The sequence below is a fragment of the Amblyomma americanum genome, chromosome 1, assembly GCF_052857255.1.
Source record: "Amblyomma americanum isolate KBUSLIRL-KWMA chromosome 1, ASM5285725v1, whole genome shotgun sequence".
In the NCBI taxonomy this organism is placed as follows: domain Eukaryota; kingdom Metazoa; phylum Arthropoda; class Arachnida; order Ixodida; family Ixodidae; genus Amblyomma; species Amblyomma americanum.
This window is the reverse complement of record NC_135497.1, coordinates 332,523,604-332,538,396: the sequence shown is the minus strand read 5'-3', so window position 1 is coordinate 332,538,396 and position 14,793 is coordinate 332,523,604. Positions and strand designations below refer to the sequence as shown.

General features: G+C 47.5%; 1 protein-coding gene across 1 annotated transcript in view; it reads left to right on the top strand.

The window, feature by feature from the left end:
• LOC144099366 (cholesterol 7-desaturase nvd-like) overlaps nt 1-324 on the top strand; it is a 33,183-nt gene extending 32,859 nt beyond the window's left edge. The window contains exon 6 of the mRNA XM_077632602.1: nt 107-324. Coding sequence (XP_077488728.1) covers nt 107-271 — 165 coding nt within the window. The 3' untranslated portion in view covers nt 272-324. The remainder of the gene's footprint in view (nt 1-106) is intronic.
• Nucleotides 325-14,793: the final 14,469 nt, after the last annotated feature.

Here is a 14,793-nt window from a genome sequence, read left to right as displayed (position 1 = left end):
GCAGCTGAACTAACTGCTGAACTACCGCGTTGGTATGAAACGGTAGATATGGAGAAGACAGGCGTCCTGCTCCTTTGGAGCTCATTTTTTGTGCACTTTATTTTAGGTGGAGAGGGACATTGCCGTGTGGAACCACAAGGCCTACCTTAAGCATCCTGCCTTGGTAAAGGAGGACCGGATGATTGTGGCCTTCCGAAAGTGGTTCTCGCAGTTCTACAGCGAAAGCAGCCCCAAGTGGCAAGATGTTGGGGAGAAGAGTCTGGAGTGGTGAGCGGTGTTCTCCCGACACCAAGGAAAAAGTCTTTGACGTCAGCTGCACGTGTGTAGTGTACATTTTTCCGGCTCGGCCGTCTGCACTGCACCCTGCACTCAAAGGAACCTCCCTGTCACGCAGGGAACTACGACTCCTAAACGTACTGGACGTCGAATCATTGGACCGTCCAGGTGCCTCTCTGCTGTGTAGCCAGTGCATAACGATGGCTTCGTATTGCCGTGAGAAGGCCAATACGCTCAGTTTATGTGATAAAGGACTTTGTGGAAAAAAGAAAAAAATGTACACGTGTCCTGTTGTCTTTTTATTCCTGTAAAATCAAAGCATTGATGTGTATAGACGATTTTGGTTTCGATTCCTGGTCGCCGCCATTTTAATTTGCTGGTGGCGCCCCGTATGAGCCAAGCCTAAAAGCCAGCACCGGCGCCATCTTGAGCTGTGCATACGGAGGTGATGCAGCGGCTACCGCGCGGTGCTTGCGAACGCTTCCGGGCAGCTTGGCGTTTTGCGACGTTCCTGAACTGAGAATATGGCTGGATTTGTTTGAGTGAGGCAACATATCACATAATCGGAGTAAGACATAGTTAGTGCTGCACGGCGGTAGCGGTTGTAAGCAGCGGGGTAGCCGCCAGTGCGACACCGAAGAGCCGCGCTCCGCTAACTACCGAGGTACCTACGATTTATTTTTTTTGCGCAGCCCATATTTAGAAATATGGATTGTAACCGTAACTATAATTGCAACTATGCACGCAAGCGTACAGCGAAGGAACCGCATGCGTAGCTACTGATCGCGGGATGCAGGTGTACTGCGGCTCACCGCATTACGCCTGCATCCCGCACTGATCGCCGCGCAGTGCGACCTGATTCATGTATATATCTCAGGATGGTGCCTGTCACGACTTAAAGGTTAAGCAGGTCATGTAACATTCGTATTGTTTACTGTTTATGAGGCTTGCTGCTCTGTCCCGGTGGACGTAAAACCGTATGTCGTGCCTTTTACGTCCTGGGCTATGCTGTGACAATGGGCTGCTGATTTCCCTCGTCCATTTCTGGGTACTGAATGTGCGCGGAAGGGCTTTTTTTTTGCACCGCGTACTGATCGAAGGCGGTGATCACGCTGAGCGGGAGCAGCAGAAAGTATCCCATTTAACGGACGTTGATGAGAAACGAGCATTGAGATTTTGTACCGAAGTCAGCTACGAACGCTTTAGTGCACTGCGGGAACGATCACTAGTGCCGAGGTATTGCATGTGTCATTTTGTATAGAAATGTATTGCTATATTCACTGCACCATAATCATTCTTTAATTACTTTTTACAGATGGCTCATCATACACACATTCACTGAGAGTCGTCGAATTAGTGGATAACATCATGAAGTAACGAGAAGTTTGCAGAGCCCATATTGCTATTTCAGCGTACAAAGCGAGTTCGCGTTTGCAGACCTACCCACAATGCACTAAAGTTTTGATACGGCACCACCATCACACCACTGATAACCATGTCAAATGTAACACAAAACAAAGCTATATTTACCATCGCCGTTACATGTTCTCAGTAATTTGACGGCAATGAAAGCATTTCGTTAAACGATGCGCGATGCGATAAAGGTAGAAAAATTGCGCTCCGCTTGTTATCCCAGCTTCAACACCGGTGCCGGACTTTCTTCCGTGCGCCTACAGTCCATGAAATAGGTTGAACATATTCGACAGTGCCTAAGTGGTACTAAGACTATGTCGTTTACTCAAGATGTCTAGTGGCGATTTTATTCCAGGTGGACAGGAAAGCGGTCTAGAATAAATATGTCGCAACGACATTGATACGGTCTTGGCATGCTTCCCGCACGCGCTTTCGCCGATCCGCTTCCGATTTCTTGGATTATTTGTGCAGTCCATGATTCCGCAGTGCTCTCCCGACAACCTTACAAGCGAGAACGGCATTGATAACGGAATAAAAATCTTTAAAACGGCAAAAGTCTGACGAAAAAAACTGCTCTGCAATGCATAAAGCACGCGACTGCACAGCCCGCTCGAGAATGGTAACAATGGACCGGCGGAAACGTAAACGGCTGTTGACGCAAAATGCCATGAGGTTAGAGAGTACTTTCCTCCTGCCCAGCTAGCCTTCAATAAAATGGTGTCTACTCGGCTGCTGATCGCTAGAATTCCGAGAAGGTTTTCTTTGTGTAGCAGTCTGTTGGACTCCACTGGAGGAACGACGGTTCTCTTGTCCCTAGAAAACCTTTGTTGTTTATTTTCACTTGTTACGTACTCCTGTCGGCCTCCATTACAACAGGGAGGCGTCGCGTAGGCAATCAACTTCCCGTTAAAGTTAGAAGGCTCGCAGCGAAGAGTCCAGTATATGCCGTTCAGTCCTCGGTTAGTTTTTCTTTTAATCAGAAGGATTGCCATGTGGCATAAAAAGAGGCGGTCGCTATTATAATTAGGTCGTGGAGACTGTTCTCTTCCAGAAACCTGAGCAGGCACCAGCTCTTAGCGTTGTCCGTCGGCCACAAGGAAAGGTGCTCCTAATCGTCTTCTTGAGTCCTGCGTTCCTGGGAACGTTCGCAAAAGGTGGCGAAGATGCACCTCAGTGGCCGGCTGGAACATTGGGGGCATGTGCTGGCCAATGCATATTCCTGAGAGCCCCATTGGCACGTCACGGACAGGGTAAGGGCCTCCTCAGCCCTTACCCTTCGAAGGGCTACTTCCTCCAATCCCTTTAAGTTATGAGGGAGGGGGTAAGTGCTAGGGGGACTTAGGGAACTTGTAGTTCTTAGACAGGACGACAAGATGGGAAGAGCGGAGCGGAGATCAAAATTAAGGGAGGCTAGTAGAGGATGAATTCGTAATTGGGGCTTGGTGTGTAAGGGCGCCTGCTTTCCTCGGCGTGATCAACATTCTGAGTTTCGTCTTGTTCCCAATCTATCTGGATGCGTCTCATTATTTTCATTTTGAGAGCGTGTATCACTTTCATGCAACTGACTGAGCAATTATTCTCTGCAGTTTGCACACAGTACGCATGCGGACAGAGTTACTTCTTTTGAGATAAAAATTAGCGCTGGCAGGGACTAGGAGCTGCTCATAGTCCCGGGAGAGTAATTTGATCAGATGGTATACAACTTTCTAGCAAACTTTTCGAGAAGCTTCATTGGTTTAAATGTCAATAATTATACTTAAATTAATAACAGATTACGGTTAAAGGAGCAAGGCCTAGTAGATATTGTAGCTAAAATAAAGCAATGGAAATGGACATTGCCAGGTCGTGTAATGCGGAGAAAAGACAACCGATTGTAGTTTCGAATAACGAAGTGGATCCTCAAAGAAGGCCAACGCAGCAACAAGTTACAGAGCGTTTTCATTTGGACGGATGAGATTAGGAAGATTGCACAGATCAGGTGGCCATACAGGGTTAACAGGAAATGATCGGGATTGGAATTTGTCGTGCAGAGGGCGTCTGCTGCGGCTTGTAATGATAACGATCGATTGAATGTGGGTGCTTTAGCTCTGTTTAAGAAAGAAGCGGAAATGGGAGTGCTGGGCTGGGTATTTCGTGCGCAGGCTCGATAATTGCACTGAAGAGTCGAGTTCAGAAAATTTCTTGGTGCAATGCGGACACGGTTGACTCGATACTACGACAAAGAGGGTCCTTCGCCCTGCTCCGGGCGACATTCGGCCAGGGGTGATGACAATCACGGTTAACTAATTTAGCCAACACAACTTGAAAAACACTTGCATTTGTTTCAGCCTACAGCAAATAGCAACGTTTGATGGCATCCTCGAGGACCTCACGCCGGGTTCACTCCGAAACACAAGCGGTGCGCAGAGCTTCGCGGAGAGGGAGATTGAGATTGTTGTCGGCTACATGGGGCACACCGTAATGTAGGGCTACACGTCAGCACACGGACATGGTTACATATTGGCTCCGTCTTACAGTGTGCCCAAGCTGGCGTTTGCTTCGCGACGCTATGGCTTGATTCCTCCCCTGGTGGATAGACTCCAGCCCCAGAGAACGCGGTGGCTACCGGCGGATACGGTGTAATTCTCTCTTTCTAATGTGCATGCTCTCTTTTTCCAATAGCCCTTCAAGACACTTGCAACACAGAGAAAGGCTAAGAAGAAATTTGAGAATTTGCTAATTCTCACTGGCTGGAAAAAAGAAATCCGTGGTGGGGTCAGCGTAAACTTCAACACGCGACCAATGAAGATCTTTTCCCCGTCACCACGTTCGTTCGTCCTCATCCTTGGAAGTGTCTCGATAGCCTAGCAGCTTTCAGTCTATATATTTTCACCTGGAAAATATCATCTACAAAGAAGACTCCTCAGGTATTCGGAAAACAGGAACACGGCATCGCTTCCACCAAGGCACAAGGCAAGCGAAGTAGTGGATGCCGTATAAGGCTGGTGCTATTTTTTTGTTCGGCTGTTATTTTTTCGCCAATAACGGGGAAACTGGGATATTTTGTTAAATTTCCGGGTTTTTTTATTTCTTGTTTTTCTAAGAAGTTGGGACCTTAAGAAAAGATTTGTTTCATATCAAGCAACAAACAAGACCTCTGTAAACCTCTTCTGATAAGAAAATTTATGGAGAAGACAGCTATGAGTTTTGTGTTTTGATACTTGTTATTCTTAACAGCAGAAACTTCCGATTTTCAGGGGCCATTGCGAACAACGAAACAAGGAAAGCAGCCCCCATGTTAAAACAGAGTTTTTTTTTTTTTGCAGAAACTTTGAAGCGTAGTAACTGCGTAGTCTTTTTGCTACGCGTTTTTCTTATACCACATCGCACAAAATCAGCAGAACATTATTCGTATGCAAAACGATAGATTTCTAAAACAACCATGTGCAGACCCCCTTCATCTCTGAAGGTGCACAACTTTTACCAGAATGAACACAAAGTTTTAAATTTTGGCAAAAGGCCTCTCTAAATTAAATGTATTATATACAGACAGTTTTAGTAAAATTGAGGAGTGCTTCAAAAGTTGGCTTTTATGTAGTATTCTGCTTAAGCATGGTGACATAGTTAGAGACTTAGTAGAGTATTGAGCTGCAGGAGATGGTACATTGTTACAAGAATAAAGCCAGCGGAATGGACGCAGAGTGAAGAACACAGGACGACGCGTGGTCCTGTAAAAAGTTAGACCTTTTGGCTATTTCGGTAATTCGAGGTGGCATATCTTGTCTTGTCAAGGTGGAGGAGGGTCAGCAAATATGTGACAGCCGAACGCAGTGTCTTGCTGTGCCGAGGCAGCATCAGCGTCTCAGCTCCTGTCCTTCAGGGTAAGTAAGGGTGCAGTCTTTACATGCTAGCGATCTATTTACGCGTTTGTATACAGAACAACGGTGTGTGCTCCAGGCACCGGCTGGGGAGCGAGCGACAAACGAGCAGGCGCAGGTATCCGTTGTCGCCAGTCACGTGACCGACGGCGACAGTGCGTGGAAAGGGATACACCGTACAGTGCACGCAAAAAAAATCTCCTCCCCACTAAATGCTTCACGGCGCAGGCGAAGCGGCTGCGAGCCGCGTAAAATTTTTTCCGCGGGCGGCGCAGCGCCCTCTGGCACAGGTTATCTCCCCTATACACCATTTTCCGTCTTAGCCTCGCACCGAATTCGTCGGCAGCGCATCGACTGCCTTCCTCCTCTCTGGCCAGTGCGATCGGCGGTGCCCGCGACATGTTTTCGGAGTGCTAGCTTAATTGGCGCTTGACGCATATTTGTCATGTTTTTGTTCTTTCGGGGACTTAGCGCCATGACAACAAACTCGGGATCCATTAAGAACCATTGCGTCCTCTTCGGATGCAACAGCTATCGAAAGCGAAAAAAAAATGGAAATAGAAACATGCGAAGCTCATGGCCAGCCGTGCCGGCACTGTGATTGTAGGCCTTTTAAGCTGCATCAATTTCCTGCGGACGAACAGCCGCGACAGCTTTGTGTTTGAGCTGTTTAAGTTTTTAAGCAAAAAATTATACCTTGGAATCAACTTCTACTCAGGTGAAAATTGGATGGCGACGCATGTACAGACAAAAAGACGAAAGGCAAGTACCACTGGCTGGTCGTCGAACGCGGGCTTGTTGTACGTAATTTGATAGTAGTCTAATGTGAACTCGATTATTTTGCGGGCTAACCTCGCCAACGCAACATGGCGAAGCCACAGTAAATGTGCCTGTCGTTTTTGCACGCAACTTTTCCCAATGACATATATAATTGTGGGCAGAGAAAAAGATAGAAGAATAATGCCACCTAGCCCGCACCGCGTAACGCACAACGGGCTGCAGTTCTGCTCCGCAAGTATTCAATCCTAGATCGCGGTCTTGCTTATCGGCCTATGAAACAAAGAAATGGACGTGTGAACGATGCCGCCAGCTATGGATCGGCCGTGACCGACCCAGCCCCGGTTATGTTTGGTGTGAAATATAAAAGCGAATTGTGAATAGTAAGTATAATTAGCAGGACGTATACAGTGAGGGTGGGAGATCGATGAGTCTGCACAAGCTTCCGCGCGCACACATTTGATCAGAAAAGAAAGATCCAGTGCACAGAGAATGTCTATGTCTAAATGCGCCGCACGCCTCTCGCGTTTTTTCTTCGCGCTGTGTACAATCGGAATATAACGACACTACTTTAAAAAATAGCAGTTGCTAACACTGGGCTATAGTCCGCGGTGTACTGTATTACTCCGCTGGTCAATCGCAATAATAAGCGAAATCAACTTTTTAATGTTCGGCTACATTAAACAAGTCTGGTACCAAAATTTTAGACCTTATAATTTTTGTCTTGTGATCAGTTTTTTTTTGGTTTAGATAATACTTTTGACAAAGGACTACTTTGCCGTCGTGAATGGGGCCGTAACTTCACTGCAGACTTAAGCTGTATCCGACGCAAGCTGGCAGCGCCCCAGTAAAATGGTATTCAGGACGTTTCAAGATGCACACGCTTAGACTTAGGCAGGATTAGTGTACACATTAGTAGCACATCGCCACGGCGCAAGTTTTCGAAGCCCGGATCAGCGAATTGCACGAACATGCGCTACACTTCGGTTTCCATTCATATCGCCGATGTGCGCGCACGTGCAAACTTTTCATCTCCGTGTGACTGTGCAACTACGCATGCCTTGTGTTGGTTCACCACCAGAATTCGTGGGTGGTTCTATGCCCATTGCCCATTGGACAGCTGTCCAGCGCCGACCACTTCGGCATCGTATGCGAATTAAGTGCTGCTGGGCTTCTTTCCAAGATGCATGTGGTTTCGTATGCACGTGGTAGGGGCCGGTGCTACCGATTTGAAGCGACGTGAACAGGACGCGCGTGTAATTTTGCTGCATCATTGTACTTCGCGCGGCATGAAAGGCTTGGCCTTTCTTATTTATCGGCATTCATCAATAGCTACGCTTGATGCTGCTACATTTTCTTGGGTTGTACATACGACCACACAATTTATCCAGAGCGCTCGAATGGAGCGCTGAGGTGCGCGTCGGTGACATCTTCCGCTGCCAGCCGAGCTGTGTGTAGTTTTTTTAGGAGTGAGCCAACGACAGATCATACCAAGGCGTGGGCTTTATCGATTATGTGTCGAGCAGTATAGGTCACCCGTAACTGACACCAGCATACCATGCAGTGCACCGTTCGCGCGCTTTGACAAATCTGTGAAGCACAGTGCCCGGCGTCGTTGTTTCGTGACATAGTACAGAGCGCAAGTCTAACAGGTCTGAGGGGCCTGGGCAATCTTCGAAGCCACTGGAGTCCTAGACAGAGACCTCGCTAACCATAAAGACGGCCGCCTTTCTGAAGAATAGAGTTTCTTCTCCCTCTTTAGAGACGTCACGAAATAAACGCGATTAATATTTTCGTAATTACAAGACTGCGTTGTTCAGTCGGGTCCTGTGGCACCCAGGCAGGTATGTAATGTGTTCTGCCTTTAGTTTGTCATTTTTATGTCCGAGGCGGCACGCCGCTTTCACGTGCTGCGCTCGCAGTGATATTCCTACTCTTCATTGACTTGAGGCGGAAGTGTTTAGAAAACTGGCCACAGCGTAATCGGAAACAAAAAAGGGATCAGGCCACTCGTCAAATGATTAATGTGTGGTCACCAATGAATTCAGTGATCGATTACGAAAATCGGCCACATGAAGCCCCGCTTTGAGCCTGAAAGCGAGGAGGGACCAAGCAGATCTCATCTCGTTTGTCGCAGAACCTTGCATGTTGTCGCCATCTCACTTAGCGTACGTCCGTCGCGTGACTTCGTGAACAAAAGAAAAAAAAAACACCGCGCGTCATTCTTCGCAGAGGGAGTCAAACCGCTGACCTCTCAATTTGCGCTCCTGCCGAATATTAATCGTAGGCATTGATGTTTCTATTACTCTATTTTCAGGCATCGGTGTATACCGTACGACACACAAGGCTTTAGCCTTATGCTGCACTTTTTAGTTGCCGCAAGTACTTACTGCACATTATTCGCCCACACATATTTTGCCATAGCTCTCGAACCCACCGTCGGACTCATGGACGACAAGTAAGGACGGACCCCAGGGGAAGAGGAACCTTCGACGAGCTCACTATCATTATCACCGCGCGCAAAAAGAAGCATATAAAAAATTCTCCAGACCCCAAAATGGCCATACAAGCGCCCTGAAATAGCTGTCACTAGCGAGCCAGATGCATATCTACATTTTAAAAAGTGCCCAGGAAACAAGTTGAAAACGTTAGGCCCGTTAAGCACCGGTGCAGCCGTCCACTTTTTCTACGCAGAGGCGACATCACAGCTGCCCGTTTTGTTTACCAACACCACACTTCCCTTTACAAATGTCAACAACAGGTGGAGCCGCCAGATTTACAATCGCGGAAATAGCAGGCGATGCGCCTTTCAGACCATAAGAGATGGATCTCAAGGGCAGAGTAAAGCTTTTTTTAGGTAGTCGGGTACGGGGCGATAGCACAGATCGGTGTGAACCAAGTTTGACGTCACCTCACTGCCACACTTTAGTAGGGCACCTCCACTAAAGTGCGCGCCCTATGCGGGACCACTTATCGAAGAGGGAGGCCTCGTTCACCACGCTCGCACGGCGGTCGTACCACAACGGGATCGCGCTATCAATGGCCAGCCTGTAATGTAGCCGGAGGAAACCAACGATATCGATCTAATTTACGGGCTCACGAAAGCATTAGCGCTTTAGGGGTCCAAGCGACGTATGCGCCAGTTCTGTCCGTCGATGGTCGCAGCGATATAAACTCCCTGTCCGCGCATATCAGCCTGGCCAGTGCCGCAAAGAGAAACCGGCCCGGCGCTTGTTTCGTTGTCTTGTGGAGCCCGCCGCGTTAACGAGGTTCATGCGATCGACAGGGCGATCACCTGGGCGCCTGTGCCTTTGCCCCTAATTTGCATTTTTAGAAACACCGACAGCGTGATGGAAAGACGATTTCCCCTTGGCGTAGCCAAACCTGGAGACACCAGTGGTTTTACTTCAGCACATACGTATGAACTTTTGTGCATTCGAAAAACAAACTGGAATTACGATTTGCCCGGACACGAAGCAACAAATCGCCTTAACACGTTGGGTACCAAATAGAATCTAGCGCGGGTATTTTGTTCAGTTTTCTCATACAAGGCTGCGTTGGCGCCTTAAGTTAATTTTTCGTGGTTCGCAAAAATTGATAAATAGATCCGTTTTACCTTTCGCAGTACGTTGAGTCGTTCCCATCGCACAACTAGCGGCCTGGTACTCCATGTTTTGCTTTGTTTTGTTTTGAGTATTATGGGAATTATTAATATTGAAAACACAGTGTCCCGGCCCGTGCCATTGAAGTATAGTGGGCAAAGAAGAATGAAAACTAAACTAAAGGGATGACTCGAAAAAGAATACAGGGCTGGCTATTGAAATTAAACTCGTTACACGAGATGGCGCGGAGCCCTGGCGTCGGGGTGTCTACTCCTGTCATGTAATCTCGAAGAAGTTTACAGGTGATTCAGAGGGTATGTTGTAGCCTTCATAGTTCTCTTTTGTTCCTACTGCTGCGGTAGACAGGGATAAAAAGTTCTAAAACAAAATCTAAAACAAGGAATTAGAATTACCCCCACCACGCCTGCTTGTTGTCCTGATGCTAATTCATGTTCCTAAAAAGAATACTCTGCTTGGCTGGCGCCAAGGAACTTGATGTGTATTTAATCGCGCTTTGTGCACGTTCACGCGGGTCTTTTACTGTAATGTCTGAAAAGTGGCCCCATACAACATCCCACCACGACCGACGTTGAGCGCGCTACGAGCAGATCAGTCCTGTGTGCAAGGACGTAGTCCAATGGCAAAATGTGCTTCTGCTGAAAGATGGTCAAAACTGTCGTTTTCTCCGAGTCGATGAATTTCAGAGTTCTTCGCCACGACAGTGTTGAACATTTGTGGCAACAACAAATACCACCATTTTTTTGCCTGTGGCTTTAATGAAGAGTTGTTCACAAATGTCACAGTTGTCCACAACCTAAAATATGGGCACCATTCCACTTTTTTAGCTACTCTTGCAAGGATGACAATAATGCAAACTGTGAGCCAAGACTTGAAAAAATCAAAATTATAACGAGAAGTAAGTCTAGAATAGCACGTTAACAATCTCAAGCATTTTTTATCAAGGAGAGGGGCGGCACGTGCATCACCACCACTTCAGTCTTCCTGCAATCAAGTGCAATCAGATTGTCAAAGAATAGGGGATGAAATGCTGTCTAGCCTACTTAATCTATAACGTGTTTTTCTTACTTGTGGTAATAACTGCGCATGCGTTCACAACCTTCCTTCTAAACAAATGTACGAGTGTGTGTTTCAATAAACTTAGTTGGAGTCCACGCCCGTCCTGTCATGTCCTTCCGTGTGCTGGTCTGAAATAATAATAATAATAATTGGTTTTGGGGGGAAACAAAATGGCGCAGTGTCTGTCTCCTATATCGTTGGACATCTGAACCGCGCTGTAAGGGAAGGGTAAAGGAGGGAGTGAAAGAAGAAAGGAAGAAGGAGGTGCCGTAGTGGAGGGCTCCGGAATAATTTCGACCACCTGGGGATTTTTAACGTGCACTGACATCGCACAGCACACGGGCGCCTTCGCGTTTTTCCTCCATAAAAACGCAGCCGCCGCGGTCGGGTTCGAACCCGGGAACTCCGGATCAGTAGACGAGCGCCCTAACCACTGAGCCACCGCGGCGGGGCACGTCTGAAATAAGTGGCGCTCAGTTACTCTTCTAGAAACAATTGATAATCTGCTGAGAATTGAAAACAAGGCTTTTGATTTAGGGATTTTGGCTGACCCCCTGTTAACAAAATTAAAACCCCGTTCGAGTTACTGATCTATTCGCTCTCGCCTTACTGTCTGCTAGCTGTCCTGGTTAGTTTAGTTGGCAGAGCGACTGCCTCGGGCAGGCGGTGGTCTTGGGTTCGGACCCCGGACCATGATGATTTTTTTTTAAATATACGAACCTTCTGCGAAAGTTGTATAGGCTGCGCTGGAACGGATATTAATGATTTACTACTCACTCATTACAAAATGAGAAAGCAAGCGAAATGAAATGCTCATTCTGACGGTTAAAAACTGAAATCTGACTGTACTTTCTAAAGCACTCTGGTTCCTAATGGGATAAAAGCGGAGGATGTTCCCAACGAGAGAATGTTGGTCTCTCAAATAGCACTCAGGAATCCTTTATGTCTAATTCTTTCTGCATAACAGGCCGCCGCGGTGGCTGAGTGGTTACGGTGCTCGGCTGCTGGGCCGAAAAACGCGGGTTTGATCCCGGTCACGGCGGTCGAATTTCAATGGAGGCGAAATTCTAGAGGCCCGTGTACTGTGCGATGTCAGTGCACGTAAAAGAACCCCAGGTGGTTGAAATTTCCGGAGCCCTTCACTACGGCGTCTCTCATAGCCTGAGTCGCTTTGGGACGTTAAACCCCCATAAACCATAAACCATAAACGTTTTCTCCATAACTAGGGTTTTTTTTTCTCAGTCATGATAACAACACGCGTTTTTTACATCTGCACGAACAATGTAGATTTGCCACAAAGGCAGCAATAACCGTTTTTGGCGCTTAGAAACTGCACTACTTTAATCAGGGATCACTAGTACGAACACATAAACACCGGCGCACGCGCACACACGCACACGTGTGCAAAAATAGAAAAATGCGACGTAGGTATAGAAGCGCAAATACAGCATAGGTCAGTTTTCGCAGAGGTGGTACAAAGCTATGCAGAAATTTGGGATGACGTTTGAATTATAGCTGCGTGCGCAGGAGTGCGCGAGGGAAAGGAGAATGCGGACAGTGTCGGTTTCCTGTAACGGGTTCAGCAATGGCTTGGCGCTCGAGGGGCGCGGCGTACGTGTGTCAGCTGCTTCGTGGAACGTTGACACGAACGCACCAAAACGGAGGAGCCGTTTTCGGCACAGGATGGCACCTTTTGATTCCAAGTGTCAGATGCCCTCGTGCCACAAGAGGAGGGAAAACCTAGTCTCTCCAGGCCGCTCACCATTGGCCTCTCATTATCCAGCGGTCACTTGCAAGAGGCGGATTTAGAACTCCATTTTTCCTTGTTTCGCCAGCCCGAGCGGTGACCTGTCTTTTCCTTTCTTTATTTTTTTCTGCTTGAAACGGATAACAGAGATGTCCGCTAATCAAAAGGGAGCTCCCAGCGATCGCGGCTTTGAATTCGGACACTCCTCTCCGGAACACATAAACGCAGGCGTATCTCTGTGTTCGTCTTTTCTATGTTTTCGCCTCCTGCTAGATATTTTTTGGTTACTCTCTCTCAAAGAGAGATTAGGCTACTTTACTGTATACCACCGATTATAGACATATGTCTTCGGTATCTCATATCAATCTTCACATGGCTACACGCTGGTCAAAGGTCGACCTCTTCACTTTTTTCTATTAAATTCAAGGCCACCCCTCGTTAGAAGCCCGTTGCAGATCCTAACGCCATTATCTGTTCTGCTAGTTTCTTGGTGGGCGAAGGGGAGCAGGAAGACAGAAAGGGGCGCCTGAATTTATATGTTAACTTCGGCCTCGAACGTTAGTAATAAAGTGGACCGGTGCGGTCGAGGGATGCCAGTTCATCGAGCGGCTCTTCTTGCGAACAGTGCTCGTTGTGTGGAGCGTGCAAAGACCGACATGATCGAGAATGCGTCGTCAACCCAAAGCGACGGTCTGCAGTCAACTGCTTCTTTCCGGTGAGGACTCGCGCCATTTTCTACCACTTTCTGCACCATAAGCGTTGGTGAGCGCTAAAATGTGAAACTTGAGGCAGCGAACATGCGGTTCCGTTCGACGGACCCTGGTGTCAGTGAGAGGAAGGTCAACTGCACTAATTTGAAGTTCGATACTAATCGAATGCATTTCAGGCCAGTTAAAATCAAAATCGCTTCCATCCTCTGCCAACCCACACACTAAACAATTTCTCACCCTTTAGGGTGTAAATCAGCTGTCCCCAGACGAACAGCGTTTCCAATTGTTGGGTGCTAAAAAAGGGTGCAGAGATCAGCACCCCTAAGGAAGGGTGCACTTAATGATACTTTACAGGATGTAATGGTTGCACCCTCAATAAAGGGTACTACTTTTCCATAACACCTCTACGAATGCATGTTGGAAGGGTGCTCCACATTGATCCACCCATGAAGCAAAACCCTTGGCCTGATGCGCACCCTCTAAGCTTTCATGCTGTGCACCTTTCCTGAACGGTTCTTATCTCTGCACCCTTTTTAGCCCCCAGAAGGGTGTTCGTCCGGGGACAACTGATTTGCGCCCTTAAGGGTGAGAATTTGTTTAGTGTGCAGGCCGCACGGCGGGCGTGACGGCACTTAGCGATAGTAATATTGTCAAGAAAGTTGCCCAGTGGTCGATCGCCAGCGAAGGTTCTTTGCCCATAACTATGCCTAACAGCAATGCTTGCTCAAACGTAACTCACGTATTTTATTTTAGCGGTTGGTTTTCACCGGCAGCGCAGGCGGACACTGCGATGAAAACCGAGCCAAGGAACGAGCCCTTGCTTCCATCTCATTTCCCTGCGTCCGCTTGCGTCGGCTCTCAAGGTGGCTTCGAATACCAGATAGCCTAGTTTTCTCCTTCACGCCTGTTTGATGGAAATGTGCTGAGAACTACTGAAAGCAGTATGTGCTGCCGAGGCGCGCGTCGCTAAACGTTTCGGTGATATCGTTCTTGCGTTTATCATTCATTATTCACTGTCCGAACGAATTGGGTTTACACGGCCTGAAGGTTACTCGCGTGAACTGAACATAAGTGTAGGGTTTCCCGTTTGCGTCCTGAAGTTCATGCAATATTAGTAAACCCGCACCTCGACGAATAACAAAACAGGCAATTAAGAATAGCAAGCATAGCGGTCCCTGTTTGCCATATAACTCTTTACTTATTGATGCTCATTGATTGGCTGTCTTCATGTTTGGCGGTGCAAGAAAGAAATTACTTCTAAAAAGTCATGTAGAACCTATAGAATGGTACGACGGATGCTTGTCGACGACTGAAGCTTGAGAATATTAATGTAC